This window comes from Hyaena hyaena, unplaced genomic scaffold (assembly GCF_003009895.1).
Source record: "Hyaena hyaena isolate Hyena2069 unplaced genomic scaffold, ASM300989v1 scaffold_450, whole genome shotgun sequence".
NCBI lineage: Eukaryota > Metazoa > Chordata > Mammalia > Carnivora > Hyaenidae > Hyaena > Hyaena hyaena.
Window position 1 is genome coordinate 1,168,302 of NW_024081084.1, and position 22,359 is coordinate 1,190,660.

At 36.8% G+C, this 22,359-nt stretch overlaps 1 protein-coding gene across 2 annotated transcripts; it reads left to right on the plus strand.

Moving 5' to 3' along the window:
• The first annotated feature begins 959 nt into the window (after positions 1–959).
• Positions 960–21,391, plus strand: GCA (grancalcin). Of its 2 annotated transcripts, XM_039253446.1 has the most exons (8): positions 968–1,215; positions 3,286–3,450; positions 6,961–7,030; positions 9,766–9,809; positions 10,100–10,247; positions 13,851–13,964; positions 17,730–17,788; positions 18,424–21,391. In XM_039253446.1, the coding sequence occupies exons 1-8, from the start codon at positions 1,189–1,191 to the stop codon at positions 18,448–18,450; spliced, it is 654 nt and encodes a 217-aa protein (XP_039109377.1). In that variant the 5' UTR covers positions 968–1,188; the 3' UTR covers positions 18,451–21,391. The 2 variants fall into 2 exon arrangements, with proteins under 2 accessions (XP_039109376.1, XP_039109377.1); XM_039253445.1 differs by lacking the exons at positions 17,730–17,788; positions 18,424–21,391 and adding an exon at positions 15,408–15,677 and having other exon boundaries at positions 960–1,215.
• Positions 21,392–22,359: the final 968 nt, after the last annotated feature.

Below are 22,359 nucleotides of genomic sequence, written 5' to 3' on the forward strand. Positions count from 1 at the left end.
GTAGGGTTCCCAGAAAATATACAGACCACCCTGTGTATTAACATATAAACAACGAATTATGTTTCAGTATAAGCGTATATTTCGTGTGATATTTGGGACCTATGTACATTTTAAAAAATCATTGTTTATTTGAAAATAAAATTTAACTGGACATCCTGTTTTTTTTAAAATTTTTAAAATGTTTTATTTATTTCTGCGAGAGAGAGAGAGAGAGAGAGAGACAGCATGAGCAGGGGAGGGTCTGAGAGGGAGGGAAGTACAGAATCTGAAACAGGCTCCAGGCTCTGAGCTGTCAGCACAGAGCCCAACGCGGGGCTCGGGGCTCGAACCCACAAGTGAGATCATGACCTGAGCCGAAGTTGGACGCTTAACCAAGTGAGCCATCCAGGCGCCCCCCCCTTTTTTTTTTTAAATTTTTAATGTTTTATTTATTTCTGAGAGAGAGACAGACAACATGAGCGGGGGAGACTAAACATCATGTGTTTTTATTTGCTAAATCTGGCGACTCTAATCGCCTTTTCTCTGTCAAACAAATTACAAATAATCTTTTGGTAAAATTTCGCATAAAGTGGGTTTTAGCTCAGAAACACTCCCCTTGGGGCAGCGATGAAGGTTTCAAAGTTTTGATGATACGACGTCAACACTACGCATAAATAAATGTGAGTAACTGAACGTTTTTAAATTCACAAATGTATATTTGGAAGCCCAGCTCAAAAGAATAGAGGAGTAGGTTAAAAAAAGCCATGGACTGGCGGATTTAGGAGTCTTCAGAAAAAAATAAACTTCAACCTGGACGGCCTTGCCAAAAGGAGTGTAAGTTACCGGAGCAAAGCAGTCTCTGCAGTTTGGTAAGGAGAGAGCGCGAGACCTGAGAGAGCCAATAAGAGCTGAGCAAAAGGGGGGCTGGGTGCGTGAAGCCAATCAGAGATGAGATGGGTGGGACTAGATGCCTTAAAGGCGGGAGTTTTGGTAGAATGGGCTCCGAAGGGCCGGGATCAGCCAATCGGAACAGAGCAGGGCGGGGTTCCGAGAAGGGGCGGTCGCAGGGAAGTAAACCCTAAGGCTCGCGCGTCTTTCTGCCTCACCTGCATCTGCGTCTGCCCTGCACCTGCACCCGTCCCTCCCCCTTTCTACCAGTTGGACGGACGCCGACTCGAAGGGTGACAGGGGACGCTTATTCAGCTCGTCATGGCCTACCCGGGATACGGAGGAGCGGTGAGTCCTGGCGGATTCTCAGCAGCCTCCGCCCCCGCGGGGTGGAGCGCCCCTGCGGGCGGTGCCAGCCTGCGGGGTCCGCCTTCTGTTTCCTTCGCGTGGCTGGTCTCCCGTACTCAGTGGGGCTGAGACTGCTCCTTGCTGGAAGTCGGGGTCTGGGCGGAGCGGGGAGCCGCAGGTTTTCTGGGCCCTGGGGCGGGGCACCTGTGGTGCTCCTTGTGAAGCCGGGGATGTGCGGTGCTTTAAGAAATTTCCTTCTTGGTTTGGAGGAACACATGCGCCCTTTTCTTATTCCAGCAATATTTTGTGGTCGACCCGTTTTGCGACACATCCTCTTTCCGAATTTTTGACCACTTCTTGTTTTCTGCCCTTCTAAGTTGCTTATGCGTAAATAAAGTATGTTAAAAGTCTTCTAATTTTTACTTTCTACCAGGAGCAATCTGTTCTACATTTTTGGGGGGAGGTGGTCAATGTTAGGGTACTCTTTTTTACATTAACTGTTTATCCTATAGCACCTTTGAGAGTTGGAAGTTGTAATTTGTGGTATATGCTTTTTTTAATACCTAAATTTGGGCTGTCTTTTATCGGTCTCTTATTTTCAAGGAAAAACCTTTAAAAAAATTCATCTATTTTTGTTTGTTTTTAATCCATTATATTCTTTCAACATTTACTGTTTCCTTATACTTAATTGCTTCATGATCCAGTCATACATTTCCTGGAGTTTGAAGTGTATTTTCTGAGCTCCAGTACTTCCTCCATACCTTTCCCCTTTACACATCCAGTGATCTAGCTTTTCAAAACTACTGGTAGTGCCCCACCTTTTGTGTACCCTCCCCGCCCCCCCCCCCCCAACTTAGAATTCTTTTTTTCTTTTTGCCTTCTGACAGTCTCTATTCATCCTTCAAAGATGCAGGTCAAGATTTTTGTCCAAAATGGAATAACGACCAATGTTGATACTTCTTTCTCCTCCAGACTCATACAAATGCTCAGTAAAATGCCCTTCTAAGTTACTAAAAAAGTATACCAAGTTCCAAAGTGAAAAAAGTAGAGAGAAACCATACCATAGCAGGAAACAAACATCAGACTGTCTACATTTGAACCGTGGTCTCCTTTTTACCAGTTATTTGACCTCAACCAATTTAGGAAACCTCTTGAAATTTTGGGTCCTCAACTGCAGAGAGGACGTAGTCATTTCATACTTCATAAAGTTTTTGGAAAATCAAATGATATAATGGAAAGTATTTAGTACCTGGGCTATGAAAAGCTGTCAGTAAATACTAGCTGTGCATTACTTTTGTTGGTATTCTTACTGCTTTTCTTATTGGTTTTGAAGACTGTTGTTGGAACTATCACTTTGTGTATTGGTGTCTTTTTAAAAATTTTTTTAAGTTTATTTACTTATTACAAAGACAGCATGAGTGAGAGAGGGGCAGAGAGAGAGGGAGACACAGAATCTGAAGGCTCTGAGCTGTCAGCACAGAGCCTGATGCAAGGCTTGAACTCACAAACCATGAGATCATGACCTGAGCCAAAGTCGGACACTTCACCAACAGAGCAACCCAAGTGTCCCATTGATGTTTTTTTTTAAAAAAATAAGTATTTTCTGGTGAAGAGGATGTTTGCACCTTATGCAGTTTCCCATGACTAGTTCACAATTTTGTTACATTTACCATGTATTCTAAGTATGTGTCCGAGGTATACTACTTCTTAGTTTGACTGTAGGTGAAATTTCCTTCTATTTCTTTGCTTTTTGTTTATTTCAGTGATGTTGATGGTAAACACTGAAAAATTGTGCTTCATGTTCATCTGAAGGTCTTACAGCCTAGATAGTTCTTCTTTCTTTTACACTTATGTGATACTGGATAACATGTTAGTGAACTGAATTATGTCCTAATGCAGGACATCTAGGATTTTGTAGCTAACAGCTTTTGTGATAGTGGATTTGGTTGCTTTTTAGTAACTCTTTGTATCCTTGCTTTTCAGTAGACTCAAATATTTTCTTTTAAACCAACTTCAGGGGATAGCAGATAGTGTTTGTATTTATAATCGTAACCTCTTTCATTCTTGCAGTTTGGAAATTTTAGCGGTCAGATGCCAGGAATACAGATGCAAATGGGACAACCAATGCCAGGAACAGGGCCAAACCTGTACCCTAGTGAGTACCCAGCATATGCTGACAGTTACTCCTCAGCAGGAGACCCCATGTGGACATCCTTCACTGCTATTGCTGGACAGGTGAGATGCTAAATATATTGCACAGATATCAGGGTTTTTTTGTTTTTGTTTTTTAATTTTTTAAATGTTTATTTATTTTTGAGAGGAGGGAGGGAGGGAGGGGCAAAGTGAGAGGGAGGCACAGAATTCAAGGCCAGACTCCAGACTCTGAGCTGTCAGCACAGAGCCCAATGCAGCACTTGAACCCATGACCCGTGAGATCATGACCTGAGCTGAAGTCAGATGCTCGATCAGCTGAGCCACTCAGGTGCCCCACAAATATCATTTTTAAAAAGTGATTGCTCTTTAAAAGAAATGTCACCCCTTACTTAGTGTGTCATTTTAAATGTATATGAAATTTGTGTTTAAACTTACCCAGACTAATTTTTTCTCTTGAGATCAGAGATAAGGGTAATCATAATTATTCCATTTTTTAAAAAAAATGTTAGTATGATACCTGACACATGGTTGATTTCACTAAAAGAGGAAGCAGTGTGGTACGTGGTGACTGAGCCAAAGAGGATTGGGGGAAAGAGGTCTACATGTCAATCTCCTTGAGGAAACTGGGGCAGAGTGTCAAAAAGGAGACTTTTAAATTGTGAATAGTTTAGGAGAGACTTAAAGATAAAGCACATTGGGAAAGTGTAAAGAAAACAGGGCAGAAAGGAGGTTCAAATACCAGACTAATGAGAAGAGACAGGTTCACACTGGAGCCTTAGTCACACACACTCCGTATCTCTTCTTTTATACTTATCCATGAAAACTTAGTGAGTAGTTAGAATTTCACAGAACTCTGATAACACTTTTCATTTATTACTCATTCGCTTGAGTGCTCACTATGCTTGGCTGGAAATAGAGGACATACACAGAATTATTGTATGTGGCAGACACATTTTTTTGTGACCCCAGTTCCATTCACAACCTCTTTTTCCCTTCTCTGGTAGTAGTTGGAAAAGCCCTAATGCCATCCCGGACACCTTTGTAATTAGTAAAGGTAGCCACGGGCCAGAGAACTGGCCCTTGAGATTAGGTGTAATTTCTTGAGGACACTTTTCCATTTCTAAGTGAGAAAATCCCTCCTGGGAATGAGTGTTGGCTGTTCTTGCTCCTTAATTCTTCCTGCCCAGAAAGGGAACTTGAAGTAGGGAAGTGCAGCAGTCATCTTTGGTACCTTGGGTCTACAAGCTTCAGTTTAAGGCCTTTGGATGGGATGTGTGGGGAAAATGTAAAGAGATTGATGGCATTGTAAAACTGCCATACAGCCCTGTTCTGCGTAGCCTCAGACTTCTGGTGTAAAACAATAAACTCTTACTGGTTTAAATTTCTTTGGTAGTATTTTCCATTGTTCTCAGCTAACTGTAATGCTGTTACATTATACCATTCCAATCTGAAAAGAACTCTTAAGTAGTGTAATGGCTGAGAATAAGTCTGTTATCTATAACTGACTATATATTAAACCTATTTTATAAAATTATAACTTAAAACATAGGACTGGGCATATGTATTTAAAGACTTTTATTTGACCTCTGAACTCTTTCAGTGGTAAAATTGTCAACAATAATTTGCTATGTTTGTACTGTTATTGGTTTCTCTCTATTCAGAAAGGTTAACAAAGATTAAAAATGATTTTTATGCTCCTTAACCCAAATTAATAATGACTTTTTCTGTGTCTTTTGAACCTCTGCTTCGTCTGTATTCTTTGTTCTTTCCCTACAAAAGAATTTCCATACTCTTCAACGTGTCTTCTGTATTTCTGAATATACAGAATTCAAAGAAAGGTGTTCTGCACCTTAGTTGAACTTTTCTATTAAATGTTATAGAAGCTCATAGTTAAACAGAAATTTTCATCAGACCACAGAGGACTAATTTCCTTCATTGTAATTGGAATGGTCAAGGTTTTTAGTGAATGCAAATTTCTCTTTTCTAGAAAGTTTTAAAGTTTGAGCCTGTTGTTTACACAATGCACTATTTTTTTGTAAATGAGAAAAAAATTGATGAAGCTTAATAATTCTCATTAATTTTAGTCTCAGGTAGAGTATCATTTTTCTATTTAAGAAAAGTTAAAGATAAAGGTAATTTATAACCATGTTATCTTAAGTGTACTAGAAGATAGAAGACATTTTTAAATAAAAAATGAGAGAAAAACCATTTCCTACCTTTTCTTATGTTTTAATAATTTGTAAAAGATTGTCTTTTAAAATTTACTGTGCAGTATTGACAATGACCTTGTCTGTGCCATTATTTCATGGAGAGAGAGACTATTGACAGTGGCAGCAGTAGACTTTATTGACTGTTTTTGTTTGTTTGTTTGTTTGATGGTGTTTACTAATTTCTTCTTGGATCATGTTAGAAGTGTATGCATAGTTTTTCAAAGTCTTGAAATATAATAACGATTCGATGTAATAGGGAGGCAGGTAATTGTCTAAATAAAAATTCCTTCTAAGGTCTTTATCTTTGGAGGATAGCAAGAATCAAACCTTGCTTTGATTCTAAACAAATAGCAATTTTTAAAAGTATATTTCACTTACTGCAGACTTTAAAATTTTATAAGCAAAATCTCAAAACTATGCATGGCAGAGAAAGGAACACTTAGATACTCTTTTGTAGGTACATGGATGATCCATTGGAAAGAATACTTTTTATTACCTTTTAATTCCTGTTAGAACTACTGGAATTTTTTCTTTTACCGAAATTTTTGTTATAAGGAATCTCCTGCTAGAGATCCATGAGGATATGAGTGTTTATAATACTTCTTGGAAGTAGTTTGTAAAAATTTTCATTTCTTGGGTCTCTTACAAAAACGAACTCTTACAAAGTTTGTGTTTTAAATTTGCTGCCCTGATCCTTTCTCAGAGCTAATAGTTTGCATTATCCCTTAGAAAGGATCGCCCCACCTCCTTTGAAAGGGGCATCAGGGGAATGTGTCTGAGACTGTTCTGAACACATTTTGATCGTTTTTCTGTTTTAGGTAGAGGTACAATGACTCTCACGAGATATTAATTTGACCTATTATAGGTCACAGTGATTATGTTGTTTCTCAGAAGTAGAGAAAATACATTGTATTAGAAATGCTTAAAAATTAATAGAATATAATTTATGAAACATTTATTTTGCATGCTCTTCTGTAATATGTCTTTGTTGTCAATACTTATCTCTATTAATTTTGTAGTTGATGATAATGTTTTAAATAATTCATGTATGGGGGGTCGGTGCCTGGGTGGCTCAGTCGGTTAAGCGTCCAACTTCGGCTCAGGTCATGATCACACAGTTGGTGGGTTTGAGCCTTGCGTTGGGCTCTATGCTGACAGTTAGCCCAGAGCCTGGAGCCTGCTTCTGATTCTGTGTTTTCTTCTCTCTCTGACCCTCCCCTGCTCACACTGTCTCTCTCTCTCTCTCAGAAATAAATAAAACATTAAAAAAAATTCTTTTAAAGAATGCATGTCTGTTGATTTGGCCTAGAATAGCCAATCGGTACTTTAATATGATTTATACAGCTGTGCATTAAATCAGGTTATAATTATTTTTTAACAGGATGGTGAAGTGGATGCTGAGGAACTTCAGAAATGTTTGACACAGTCTGGAATTAGTGGAACTTATTCTCGTGAGATCTCCCCCACCCCCATGTTTAAAATATTTTTAAAAAACCTTCTTATCACAGATGTACATGTCCATAATTTTAAGAGTCAAATAGTTTTGCAAAGATTACTATGAAGATAACTTAACTGTTTCTTGTGTGCCATGTGTGTATGCCTCCCTGATGTTAATCACTCCTAGAGGAAATTTCATTCAACTTTTTCTTTTTACAAAATTTTTTTTGTTTATTTATTTTTGAGACAGAGAGAAGAGAACACGAGCTGGGCAGGGGCAGAGAGAGAGGGAGACACAGAATCTGAAACAGGCTTCAGGCTCTGAACTGTCAGCACAGAACCTGATGTGGGGCTCGAACTCATGAACCATAAGATCATGACCTGAGCCAAAGTCGGATGCTTAACTCACTGAGCCACTCAAGCACCCCTCATTCAACTTCTTCAACTGACTCTTGAAATTTGCCTCCAGATCTCAAAATAACATACTTTTATCACTACAGATTTTCAGGGTTTTTTTTTGAAGTTTGTTTATTTGTTTTGAGAGAGAGAGAGAGAGAGAAAGCAAGAGCAGGGGTGGGAGAGAGAGATGAAGAGAGAAAATCCCAAGAAGGCTCCATGCTGTCTGTGCAGAGTCTGATGTGGGGCTCTGTCTCACCAACCATGAGACCATTACCTGAGCTGAAATCAAGAGTCAGACACAACCAACTGAGCCATCCAAGTGCCCCCTTCTATGAGTCTTAATTTCTAAGTTCTAAGAGCTTCTCTTCTTTTTTCATGTATATGAAGTCTTCCCATATTTCTCTGAAACTGTTCATTTATTTTTCAAAGCTCTTTTCTTCTTTTGTAAACTGTGTTTTCTCTAGATTTTTTTTTTTTCCATTTAATGTGTTTGGTTGTCTTTTATGTTAGATGCTTTTCTCTGATCTGCTGATCCTTGGTTGTACATGTTTAACTAAAATGCAGGTGAGGGGCACCTGGGTGGCTCAGTCAGTTAAGCGTCCGACTTTGACTCAGGTCATGATCTCACGGTTCGTGGGTTCCAGCCCCACATTGGGCTCTGTGTTGACAGCTAGCTCAGAGCCTGGAGCCTGTCTTCGGATTTTGTATCTCTCTCTCTCTCTCTGACCCTCCCCTGCTCATGCGGTTTCTCTCTCTCTCATAAATAAATGAGAAACAACAACAAAAAAATTAATGCAGGTGAGAAGCCCCAAGGTGATGGTTTGGTATTGACCATAGACTTTGATGTCTGATGGTCTGGTGGGGTAGTTTGTCATGTAACACTGAGTATCAGTGTATTTAGGGATTTCCTTTTGGGCTGATTGTTTGGTAGGAAAGGAGAACAGAGGGCCCAGCAGTGTTCTCAGTCTTTGATAAACAGTCATTTAAATACCTTATTTTTACTAGATAAGTTAGAGTTAGGGTTTATGGATAGGGTTAGGATATGTGCCTAGTACCCTGCAGTTCAGAGACCTCTCCAGAGAATAAAACTCCAGATTTCCATTGGGGTGAGAATCAACATGGCAGCCATCTACTGCGCTGAGTCAAGAAGGGGATTTGGGCTCTAAATACTCCTTAAGTAGGTGTTCAGTTGATCCTTCTGCTTTTGTCTCTACCTTCACACCCATTTTCAGAAATACTAGCAATTCTTAAATGTTTGGGGTCTTTTCCAGGTAACTAGGCTGCTTCTCAGCTTTCCTGTGTGTTTATTATTATTATGTACTGACATCATATTTCTTTTATCAAGACTGATATAATGAGTCTTGAGGTAAATCAGCATACTAATTCAATATAATTGTGATAAGGATCAGAAAAATTCTAACTAGTGAGTCTTCATTTATAGTTCTATAAATATGAAAGTGTTAATACCTCTAATAACCCATGATATTAAGATAGTTTATTTTTCTTCCTGCCTTTTCCCTTGCCCAAGGGAAAACAGCTGCTTCAAATCAGAAGCTATTTTTACTTGATTGATTGCAGTAAGCTAGCAAATGATTTATCTACATCAGGGTTCATCTTACTTTCCTCTGTAAATTCTTCAGTGACTTCCATTGATCTAAATCTTTAGGGTGGCACTTAATACTTTCATGATCTGACCCTCATCTCCCTTTCAGATGTCATCACAGGCTAGATATCCTTCACCTCACGCTTTAATCAAATCTCTAAATCTTTTAAGTTTTGTGTTCTCAGTGTATGTTAAACTTCTACCTAAAAACCTACTTGTCCTTTGTGTTAGGAAGATCGAAGCCCTCCTTTCCCCTATGACAGCGATTTTCAGTTATTTTACAATTATTATCTAACTACCTAAATCCCCTTACTAGATGTGAGTAGTCTGAAATACTAACAAATTTTATTTTAGTCTTTTTTTTTTTTTTCATACTATGGATGCATAAACATTCAAAGTTTGTTGATAGGGGTGACTGTATTTTGGGGAATTTTTTTAAAAAAATTATTTCTGAGAGAGAGAGAGAACACCACGAACAGGGGAGGGTCAGAGAGAGAGGGAGATACAGAATCTGAAACAGGCTCCAGGCTCTGAGCTGTCAGCACAGAGCCCGACATGTGGCTCGAACCCACAAACCATGAGATCATGACCCAAGCTGAAGTCAGACGCTCAACCGACTGAGCCACTCAGGCGCCCCTGTTTTTGGCAATTTTTAAACATTTTTGTTTTCATAAAATAGTAATTGTCATAATTCTACATAGATAAAGTTGGGCAGACTCCAGTTCAAATAATAAATATGTTTTACAGCCTTCAGTTTGGAAACCTGCAGAATTATGATCGCCATGTTGGATGTATCCTTAAATAAAAATAGAAAATACTAGAATATGGAATAATTGCTTTCTAATATAATTAAGATACTTTTGGCTATGGATGACCACAGTAAATTACAGACTTTAAAAATACTTTGTAAGATTCTGTTTGAATACCATGCTCTTCCATTTTTATGTGGAAATCTATTCATATGCTAACTGTGGCTGACTTGCAGAAGCATACTAACAGTTTTTCAGTCAATGATTTACAGCTTTGGGTCAAGTAAATTCTCTTTGGTATCAAAATTTATTTTTATTAATAAAACTGTCAGAGAGATTACACAGGAAAAATGGGATTTAATGAATTCAAAGAACTTTGGGCAGCTCTTAATGCCTGGAAGCAAAACTTCATGACTATTGATCAAGACCAAAGTGGCACAGTAGAACATCATGAATTGAATGAAGCCATTGCTGCTCTGGGTAAGATTATTAACATTCTTTAGAATCTATCCAGATCATTGTTCTTTGATGAAATGAATCTTAACTGTTTCGATTTGTTAAGTAATAAAGTAATATATTATTTCACCAGCTATTGCCCAGTTTGATTTGAAGATTGTAGATGAGTTCTGACTGAAGACTTTTAACAAAACCGTTTTATCTGTGATTTTTTTCAAAAGATGATCTTTTATTATTCTGGTTGATAAAATAATTTCTGAATTTCCTCTGTTGGGTATATTAAAACGTATTCCTCTAATTGTTGGTAATCTCCGTTTATGTTGTGTTCTTTTGTAATTTGTTGAGATCTTTAAGATTTATTTATCTATTTTTGCTAGGTTTTTTCGAGGTATAATTAATGTGCAGTGTTATTTAATTTCAGGGAGACAACATTTCTGTTCTTTGCATATCAAGTGTTCAACAATTCTATACATTACTCAGTGCTCACCACAAGTGTATTCACCGTCTGTCACCATACAATGTATATTATGATCTTACTGACTGTATTCCCTATGCTGTATTTTTCCGGGTTACTTAATTATTTTGTTTTAATTTTTTTAAATGTTTATTTAAAACATTAAATAAGAGAGAGAGAGAGCAAAAGCTAACAGGGCAGGGGAAGAGAAAGAAGGAGACACAGAATCCAAAGCAAGCTCCAGGTTCTGAGCTGTCATCACAGAACCCAACACGGGGCTCAAACTTGTGAACCACGAGATCATGACCTTAGCCAAAGTTGGATGCTTAACTGACTGAGCCACCAAGGTGCTCCTTTTTAAATGTTTATTTTTGAGAGAGACAGAGCACAAGCAGGGGAAGGACAGAGAGAGAGGGAAACACAGAATCTGAAGCAGGCTCCAGGTTCTGACCTGTCAGCACAGAGCCTGATGCAGGGCTTGAACTCATAAACTGTGAGATCATGATCTGAGCCAAAGTTGGACTCCTGACTGACCCAGCCATCCAGACGCCCCTGAGGTGACCTAATTATTTTGCAACTGGACGTTTATACCTCTTATTCTTCCCTCTGGTAACCACCAGTTTGTTCTCTATATTTAAAGGTCTTTTTTGTTTGTCCTTTGTTTCTTTTGTTTTTAAAATTCCATATATTTGTGAAATCATATGGTATTTGTCTTTCTCTGACTTATCTCACTTAACATAGTGTCCTCTAGGTCCATCCATGTTGCATTGCAAATGGTAAGATCTCATTCTTTTTTATGGCTGAGTAATATTTCATTGTACATATGCACTACATCTTTTTTATCCATTTATTGGTTGTAAATAATGCTGAAATAAATACAAGGCTGCATATATCTTTTTGAATTAGTGTCTTTCTTTTCTTTGGAAATATCTGCTAGTGGAATTACTGAATAATATGGTATTTCTATTTTTAATTTTTTCTTTATTTATTTTGAGAGAGAGAGAGAGAGAGAGAAGGGGAGGGGCAGAGAGTGAGGGAGCGAAAGAGAATTCCAAGCAACCTTTCCCCTGTCAGGGTAAGCCCGTGGTCTACAAACCTACGTACCATGAGGTTATGACCTGAGCCGAAATTAAGAGTTTGAAGTTTAACCATCCTACCCACCCAGGTGCTTCCCTCTTTTTCTGATTTTTTGAGGATCCTCCATACTGTTTTCTGCAATGCTTACACCATTAACATTCCTACCAACAGTCAGAAAGGTACCTTCTCTACGTTTTCGCCAATACTTGTTATTCCTTGTCTTTTTGATTCTAGTCATTCTGATAGATGTATCATGATCTTCCATTGTGGTTTTGATTTGCATTTCCCTGATGATTCAGACTGTTGAGCATTTTTTTCATGTGTCTGTTGGCCATCTGTTTGTGTTCTTTGGGAAAATGTCTCTTTGGGTCTTCTGCATATATTTAATTAGATTATTTGGGTTTTTATTAGTGTTGAGTTGTATAAGTTCTTTATATTTGTAATATTAACACTTAGGATACGTCGTTTGCAAATATCTTCTCCCATTCAGTAGGTTGCCTTTTCATTTTGTTCATGGTTTCCTTCACTGTGTGAAAGCTTTTTATTTTGGTATAGTCCGGGTAGTTTATTTTTGCTTTCGTTTCCCTTGCCTCAGGAGACCTAGCTAGAAAAGCCAGTGTTAAGTTACTGCCTATGTTTTCCTCTAGGAGTTTTATGGTTTCAGTTCTTGCATTTAGTTCTTTAATCCATTTTGAGTTTGTGTATGTTGTAAGAAAATGGCCCAGTTTCATTCTTTTACATGTAGCTGTACCATTGTCCCAGCACCACATGTTGAAGAGACTCTTTTCCCCATTGTATATTCTTGCCTCCTTTGTTATAGATTAATTAATTTATTTCTGAGCTCTCTGTTCTGTTCTTTTCATCTATATGTCTGCTCTTGTGCCAGTACCACACTGTTTTGATCACTGCAGATCTATAGTATATCTTGAAATCTGAAATTGTGATACCTCCCCCTTTGTTCTTCTTTCTCAGGATTACTTTGGCTGTTTTGGGTCTTTTTAAGTTCCATACGAATTTTAATATAATTTGTTCTAGTTCTGTTATAAAATGCCATTGGTATTTTATAGGGGCTGCATTGAATCTGTAGATTACTTTGACTAATAGGGACATTTCAACAATATTGGTTTTTCCAAGCCCTGAGCATGGAATAACTTTCATTTGTGTCTCCCTCTCTCTCTGCTCCTCCCCTGCTCATGTTCTGTCTCTCTCTGTCTCAAAAATAAATAAACTATAAAAAAATTTTTAAAAATAAATTTGCATATAATTGCATCAGTTTGAATATTTTACTTATATTAATTTATACCTTTTATTTATTTATTTTTAGCAAGTTCCCTGGATTACATTTTATTGTAGCTACACATAGAATTTTCTCTACATTTATTATTGTTTATCTCTTTGAATAGATTAGTGTCTTTTGTCCAAATCTACTAATCTAGTAATATATAAAGACAATAATTCTAGGTCAGCATCCTTCACAATAAAGTATGCACATATTGGAAAGTTGCTAAAAATAGATCTTAAAAGTTCTCATAACAAGGAAATTGTTTATATAGGATGACAGATATTAACTAAACCTATTATAGTGATCATTTTGCAGTATACGCAACTATGAAATCATTATATTATACATCTGAAACTAACATAATTATACATGCCAGTTATACCTCAATGAAAAAGAAAAAAAGGAGATAAAGAATTTGAATGATAGCAAAAATCACTAATAATCTTTCCTTGATATTATTTAAATAACTGTGAAATTACAGAATTGAAACATTAGAGCATTAAAATTTACAAAATATTCTAGACATTATTTAAAAATAAAAATATATTCTAAAAACAGAAAACAGTAATTATGTTTTTTCTTAGCTATGACTTCATTACAGAGCTAGAATTTAGATATATATATGTACCACTTAACCATTAGTGATAAAGCCTTTGATAAAATTCAATATGGATGTGTTTTCTTTTTAGTATATATTTTTATGAAATGAATTTTGGAATTTTACTTTATGATTGTTTTTAAAGAAAATGCAATGCTGTGATGTTCTTAGGGTGTTTGGTTTTAAAAGTTTTAATGTATTAACTCTTTTTTCTAGGTTACAGGTTGAGCCCTCAGACATTAACTGCTATTGTTAAACGGTACAGCAAGAAAGGCAGAATCTTCTTTGATGATTACGTGGCTTGCTGTGTGAAGCTTCGAGCGCTGACAGGTATTAATCATTTAAAAATTGGCACAGCGTTATGTAGCTATTTTTCTTGTTCTTTTTTTTTTAATTTATTTTTTTAATGTTTTATTTTATTTCTAAGAGAGAGAGGAAGACCGCATGAGCAGGGGAGGGTCAGAGAGAGGGAGACACAGAATCAGAAGCAGGCTCCAGACTCTGAGCTGGCAGTCAGTATAGAGCCTGACGTGGGGCTTGAACCCACGAACTGTGAGATCATGACCTGAACCGAAGTCGGACATTTAACTGACTGAGCCACCCAGGCGCCCCTGTTCTTTTTCTTTTTGAAAGTTACTGATTTTTTTAAGTTTATTTATTTTGAGAGTGACAGAGACAGCATGAGGGGGAGAGGAGCCGAGAATCCCAGCTGGCTCCACACTGTCAGCATGGGGACTAGTGTGGGACTTGAACTCATGAAACCATGAGATTATGACCTGAGCAGAAACCAAGAGTGAGACACTTAACTGACCGAGCCACCCAGGTGCCCTGGTAGCTATTTCTTTGAAAAAGATCTCTCATTTTCTTCAACGAGTTTATAAGATTATGTATTTTTTGCCTTTATTCACTGTTTAATGAGTTTTAAGGCTTTAAAACTTTAGCAATATTGTGAACAAAAAATTTTAAAAAATTTAGCACTATGAATACTGAAAAATTATTGTAGCTCAGTTTTGGAAAGTTTTCATGTCTCAGTTGCCTTGGATATGAAATCACTTGATTTAATTCACTATGAAGAGAAAGAGGGAAGATGGCAGTGGAGTAGGAGGACCCTAGGCTCATCTTGTCCCATAAACACATCTAGATAGCTATCTAATCATCCTAAATATCCCATAAATCAACCTAAGGATTGACAGAACAAACTCTACAACTAAAGGGAGAGAAGAGGCCACATGGAAGAAGGTAGGATGAGTGGAGACATGATTTAGGGTAGAAATGGGTCATGGGTGCTGCAGGCAAGAGGAAGCTATAGTGACGGACAAGGGCTGGAGAGAGAGGAACAAATGGGAACACACAAGGAGAACGTTTCCCCAGAGCATTGGCTTGGAAAATGAGAGAGGCTGAATTTCATGATTTCTTGCAACTAGCAGGGCTTGAAGTTTGGACTTTTAAAGGTCAGCAGGCTTGGCTAGGATAGAGTCCAGAGGGCACTGTACTTTCGGAGAGAAGGCAGGCAAACAACCTGAGGGCAGACAGCATGGAAGCGAAGATATGAAGAATACTTGGTGCACACAGTGGGGAGAATATTCTTTCTTCTTGCACGTCTCTGAGAGGCAGAATTCATGGGGACACCTTTCCAGGAACAAAGGAGCCAACCTGTGTCATTTCCCTCCCCTACCCTTTAGCATGAACACACAGCCACATATGGGAAGCGGCGTAGCACGTACGTGGGCTGCCTGATTTGCTTATACCAAACTTCATACCCCTGTACTCTAGCAGGACTGACTTCTCAGTCAGGCGTGCCTCAATCTCAGAATGGCAGGCTCCTCCCCAGAAGACCAGCACAAGCTCCTTGCCTCCACCACATTTCCTGACCAAAGAGTTCTGTACGGCCTCACTTCTGGTCTCATGTAACAAGGAGAACAGAGCACATCTCCTTAAAACTTGCCACATTCTGGCTGACGACTGAACGTTGCCCACAGCAGGTAAGTAAGGCCTCTACAGATGACTGAACAGAAGGATAGAGCAGCCAAAACAAGAGCAGAACTCACACAGCACACACCAGAGACACTCCCTGAAGCACCAGGCCCTGGACATTACTGACCTCTTCTTCATAAAGCTGTTACTCTCAGGAGCAGGAGACATAACTGGCCTTTGTAACACACAGACAAGGCAGAGACTTAGACAAAATGTCAAGATGGAGGAATTTATCCCGAATGAAAAAAACAAGATAAGGTCACAGCCAGAGATCTAACCAAAACAAATGTAAGTAACATGCCTAATAGAGAATTTAAAGCAACAATTATAAGGTTACTCACTGGGATTGAGAAAAGAATAGAAGACATCAGGGTGACCCTTACCACAGAGATAAAAGAGTTGAAAAAAGAATCAGAGATGAAAAATGTAAAAAATGAGATTGGAAACAGGCTTGATACAGTGAACAGTAGGCTGGAAGAAGCAGAGGAATAAATTAGCTGTATTGAAAGCAAAATAGAAAATAATGAAGATGAACAAAAGAGACAAAGAATTATAGAACATAAGAATAGACTTATGGAACACAGTGACTTCATTAGGCATAATAACATTCATATTATAAAAGTCCTAGAAGAAGAAGAGAGAGAAAAGAGGGCAGAAAATTTATTTAAAAAAAAAAAGAGCTGAAAACTTCCCTAATCTGGGGAAGGAACCAGACATCCAGATCTAGGAGGCACAGAGAACTCCCATCAAAATCAATCAAAGCAAGCCAACACCAAACCTACTGTAATAATGTTTATAAAATAAAATGATAAAAAATCTTAAAAGCAGCAAGGCAAAAGAAGTCCTTAACTTATAAGGGACATTATAAGGGACAGCCCATAAGGCTAGTTGGAGATTACTCAACAGAAACTTGGCAAGCCAGAAAGAAATGGCATGCTGTATTCAAAGTGCTGACTGGGAAAAATCTGCAGCTAAGAATACTTTATCCAGCAAGGTTATCATTCAGAATAGGAGAGTTTTCTAGACAAGTAAAAATGAAAGGAGTTAGTGACCACTAAACCAGCTCTGCAAGAATATTAAAGGAGACTCTGGGTGCAACAGAGAGACCAGAAGTGACAAAGACAAGAAAGGATGAGAGAAAATCTCCAGAAACCGTGACAAAACCGGATAATAAAATGGCATAACTGTTTTGAATGCAAATGGACTGAACACTCCAGTCGAAAGACATAGGTTGTCCAAATGGATTAAAAAATAAGACTCATCTGTACACTGCTTACAAAAGACTCATTTTAGACCTAAGGACACCTGCAGAATGAAAGTGAGGGGATGGAGAAAAATTTATCAAGCAAATGGAAACAGCCCAAGTATCTATCTACTAATGAATGGATAAAGAAGATGTGGTATGTATACACAGTGGAATATTACTCAGCTATCAAAAGGAATGAAATCTTGTCACTTGCAACAACATGGATGGAGCTAGAGAGTTTCAAGCTAAGTGAAATAAGTCCGTCAGAGACAGACATACCATATGGTTTCACTTATATGTGGAATTTAAGAAACACATGTGCAAAGGGAGAAAAGAGGCAAACTAAGAAACAAAGCTATAGAGAGAACAAACTCATGGTCAACAGAGGGGTGGTGGTTGGGAGGATGGGCTAAATAGGTGATGGGATTACGGAGTGCACTTGTGATGAGCACCTGGTGTTGTATGGAAGTGTTGAAACACTGTATTGAACACCTGAAATTAATATTCCACTGTGTTAACCAAATGTAATTTCAATAAAAACTTTAAAAACCATTTTTAATTTTTTTAAATTTTTATTTATTTTGAGAGAGAGAGAGGGCACACAAGCAGGGGAGGGCCAGAGAGAGAGAGCGAGGGAGAGAATCTCAGTCTCTGCTCTGTCAGAACAGAGCCTGACACGGGGCTCAAACAAACCACAAGATCTTGATCTGAGCCAAAGTTTGACACTTAACTGACCCTGCCACCCAGGCACCCCTATAAAACCTTTTTTTTGGTTTTAATTGAGAATAAAATTAGTCATTTTTTAGTACCTAGGGACACTAAGAATTTGCAACTGTATATTTTAAATTGTAATAATTTTTTTTGTTTTTTTAAAGATTTCTTTAAGAGAAGAGACCACTTGCAACAAGGGATTGTGAATTTTGTATATGATGATGTAAGTATTCTGGTATTTACATTGTCCCCTAGATGTGTTCATAGTTGTCAAAAAATTTAAGTGATCTCTGGTACCAATACTGGGAATAATATATTTTATAGACCATATTCTTTTTCTGAATTTATCAGCTAAGTGCAAATAAAAGATTAAATGTTTGTATAAATATCAGATTGACATTATATTAAGCCTAAAGGTACTTCTAATTTTATGACATGTTCTTGGCAGTTTACTTTCAAATCACTTTTAAGGGCAAAACTACCATTTTTATAAACAGTAGTTTACTTTTGGTAATCTTCGAGACAGAGGAAATTTTTATCTATGATAGATTTTGAAGCTGCTCATTTCTGTTTCAAATGATTGCAATTAACCTAATTCCATGGTGGTGTTTTTTTAATTGAAACTATAGGAAAAATTTTATTTCACGTGTATTTCAATGCATCAGGGTCTTTGTTTTGTTCTTGTTATGAGGAAGTTGTAGAGGCAACATTTTCCTACTCGTACATACTGGTTTAAATTACAAGGCTTGGAAACTTTAAAAATTTCCCCTCTTGTGAAAATGTTTTCATGGAGTGTAATTAATCAAAAACAGAAAAGCATTTTTTTGTTACCAGCTGATGATTTTGCTTATGTGTTAGTTTTTGCAGGGTACAATGGCAATTTGAATGTCTAGAATTCGAAAGCTGAAGAATACTGTGATTTTTTTTACTTGGAAGAAATGAACTGGACTACTTTGAATTTAACGCTTTTTGGGCTTTTCCATATTTCTACCTTGGTCTTTCTATGTGTTTTTACCTTAGTGCATAATTCAGAGCAATACAAACGTGTTTTTGTTTTTGGAATATTATTGCTTTTTGAAAAGCTATCACTTAACAGATATCTGTATAGTATCATAAGACATTGGTATATGATGAATTGATGTAAATACCTTTTAGCCTTAATTTTTAACATTGTAAGCCCAGAAGAATGTATTTACAAGATAGATTATATAAGCCAAATAATGAAAGCCTAGATAAAGCTAATGTATACTTACCTGAAGGTTACAAATTATACTTTATTTTATTATTTTATTATTTTATTTTTTTGTGGTTGTTAGTTTGGAAGGTGAACTAGAAGGAGAAGTCTGGATTTTGTGCCATATTTGTAGAAGGGTTTCTGTATTCCTTCATTGCATCATTTAATAACGGAAACTCACTGGTCTTTGCCTGTGAAGAGGAAAATTGTAGTTCCTAAAATTTTATATTGCATCACCTTAGGTAGACTGCAAATTAATCTACAAAGAAATAAGGCTACAAGAGGCATTTTTTCCTTTATTTTCAATGTATATTTTTCTTTGATATACTTTACTGTCTTCTGTGGAAAAAAGTTCTTCACAAAACATACCTTTTGTTTCTGCACTTTTTTTCATTAGAGACGACCTACAGGGCTTAAAATGGCATCTTCCTTATAAATCTAGACTTTCTGGAGGAGACATATTTGTAATGAAATGTCAACATTTCAGTGTATTCTGTTAAACTAAATGGTTCCATATATAATGCCAACTGTTTACAAAGTTAAAAAAAATCAGGTAATCTACTGATTTGTTTAACTGTCCAGGAACTGTAAGTTTGCCTTCCTTGACAACATTTGCTGCAGGGTTTGGCATTGCTAAACCAGAGAGTCGTTGAGCGCGGGTGTGTAACGTGGTGGGTACTGACCAAAGCAGGCACCACAGCCTGTTTCTGAGTGGCATCCTCTTGGAAAATGCAAAGTGGTCCTCACATCCTTAGTATTTAAGATCCCTAGTATAAGCTGTTGTAGTTAATCCAGCCCCTTTCTTTGCAAGCACTCTAAGTCTTTCTTCATGAAGATTTAAAAAAGCATATGTGTTTCTTACACCTTAACTGAATGTCTTCCAGCTTAAAGTGTGCGTACGCATTGACATAATTTTAGTATGACTGGTGACCAAATTATGAATTTTATACAATTCTGGATTTCTTAAACGATGGAATAGCATCTTGGAAAAAAACGTTTCGTAAAGTTACAGAATTTTAAATGCACATTTACTTTCAACAGTCCTGAAAAGGAAGTATCGAATAGTCATTTTGACGTTATAATTTTATATAATTAGCTGTCAGATTCATTTGGTCAGCAGTATAAACGTGTGAATAAATAATCCATATACTTTTGTCCTCTGGCTGCTAATTTTTCTTCCATGAACATGTATTTGATAATGTGATAATGTGATAATGTTAACTGAGCCATAAAATAAAACAGTATTCTAATTAGAAGTGTTGTAGGAAGAAACTAGTGTAAACACACTCTTACATCATTCATGTTGAATAAGGGTGATAATATGACTCAGCAGCCTGGGATCTTAACATCTAGCTTACAGGTAATCCAGCTGCTGTACCAGTCTGAGGTCAGTTATAATTTTTCTTACTTGTAGACTAATGGTTGAGGCTAAAAGCTTTAAAAATGACATGATATTATTCATCTAAGTTTCTGCCAAATGACACTTTGTATTCAAACTCTCCATATGATTCTCTGACTCATCCTCTTCCAAAGGTGTTCCTATGAATTTTGGTCATAGTCAGTCTGTGAAGGAGTTCCAGTGACCAAACATATTTGGGAAATTCTCACCCTTTTCAGGGAGCTTGATAAAGCCTGAGGTACATAAAATCCTGGTTACTTCTGTTTGACTTCATTTGTTCCAGACATTTTTGATCACAGAACTCCTTTCTCTAGCAGAATTAATTTTCTATACCAGTCCAACTTAATTGTCAGACAGTTCTTTTGCACTGTCCATTAACTAGATAATCTTATAAAACATTAGGCACAGAGAATATTTTACACGGATTTTTTATATCAAAATGCAAAACTCACTTTTTGATGCTCTAAAGCTAATTGATGTAAACAGACATCCATGACTAAAGTCAAAATTAAATAGTCCTATGAGGAACAAAGCCGGGAATATGAATACAGTCTGGTAGTTTGCACTGGTTAACTCACACCCAGTTTTCTTGTAAAGAGTAAATTATTGAATAATGTACACTCTTAACATCTAAGTGCTTTTATTTATACAGTAAACATGTTTCCATGTCATTTTGAGAATTTTTTAATAAACATTCAAATAGCTTGCTGTAAAGTTTTGTATCATACAAAATCTGTTAACATATATGAGATGCTTCAGTTCAAATAACAGTGCAGGAATTCACCTACGCCTAAAAAACTGCCAAATGGTTCAGTGTCAGGTATTGCACTTCTATTTTGAGTGGCAGTTTACACCTTTTAAATTATACCAAGGGGAAATCAGTACTATTGAAATCTTAATTTGGTCCACTTTAAATTTAATTTCAAGGACTGTGCTCATTTGATCTATTTAAGCATGCATTCACAAACAAAAAGTAATTTAAAAGTGTCAAATGATATATTTATTTCCAGAAAAGGTATTCACCCTGGAAGAAACTAGAATTTATTAATGAAGTTCAAAGTCTGTGCAGTTTAAAAAATGACAAAAAATCAATTTGTAATTCTTTCTTTAAGGAAAATATACAAATCAAGTTCATTTGTACTCGTACGGCATTACTAAACTGGACAAATTAAATAAATACGATTTGTCAGAAATGTGCTTTTCTTTTGTCCTTTTGACAGACAAACTCATAGATGATATGTTTTCTCGAATTTGTAGCAGTTTTCTGGGAAATTAATAGGAATAAGTTAGTGAACATCTGGTAATTATATCTAGTGAATAAAAATCCAAGACTTATTTCAGGTTAGCATTTTTCCTTTTCTCTTAAACTTTAAAATGCAACCATGGGTATTTTATTACTTTGAAACTTGTATTAAAAAAAACACATCTTTTTGATCTTATAAGCACTTTGAAGTAAATGTACAATGCTAAGATATCATCTAAGAGAATGTCTAGACTTTATAATACAATTAGATGACACAAATTAAAAACAAATATTTAAAACTTCTGTTATAGTGATGAATGCAGAGAAGATTTTAAGCAAATACTGTTTAGGTACTTTGTAGTATAGAATAAGGTTATAACATCATATATGCCCATATATTAAGTTAAATATTTCCTGTAATTTAGAATACTGAGCACAGGGCTACTTTCCAGCGAAACATTAGGACACTTATGAAAAATTTCTATCTGGCTTACTATCAGCTCATTATTTGGATGCTGGGAAATCTGTGCTTTTGTTTCTTGCCATGTCTTTTTCTGCTTCTTTTAAAAACTTAGTTTACTGGCATCAAAGAAGAGAGCCTGATAGTGCTTCGCATTCCTTTTACCCAGGCAGCTTGGCCATGTTCAGCTTTGTGTATTATTGTGTGAGCATTCAAAACTTCAGGTGTGCTTCTGTAAATCTGAATGTAGAGTAAGTAGACATTGGCAGCACTCTCAGATTACTATGATGCACCAGACAGGGGGTGAGGAGGGTCCTTGCCTATGTGCTACTTACATTTCCAGCTGTGCCCCTTCCACAACATCAGAGATGGTGGCGATTTGGAAAGCTTACAGGAAATGAGAATTTGGGCTACATCATTTAATAGCTATATTCAGAGACAAATATGCCAGGAATTAG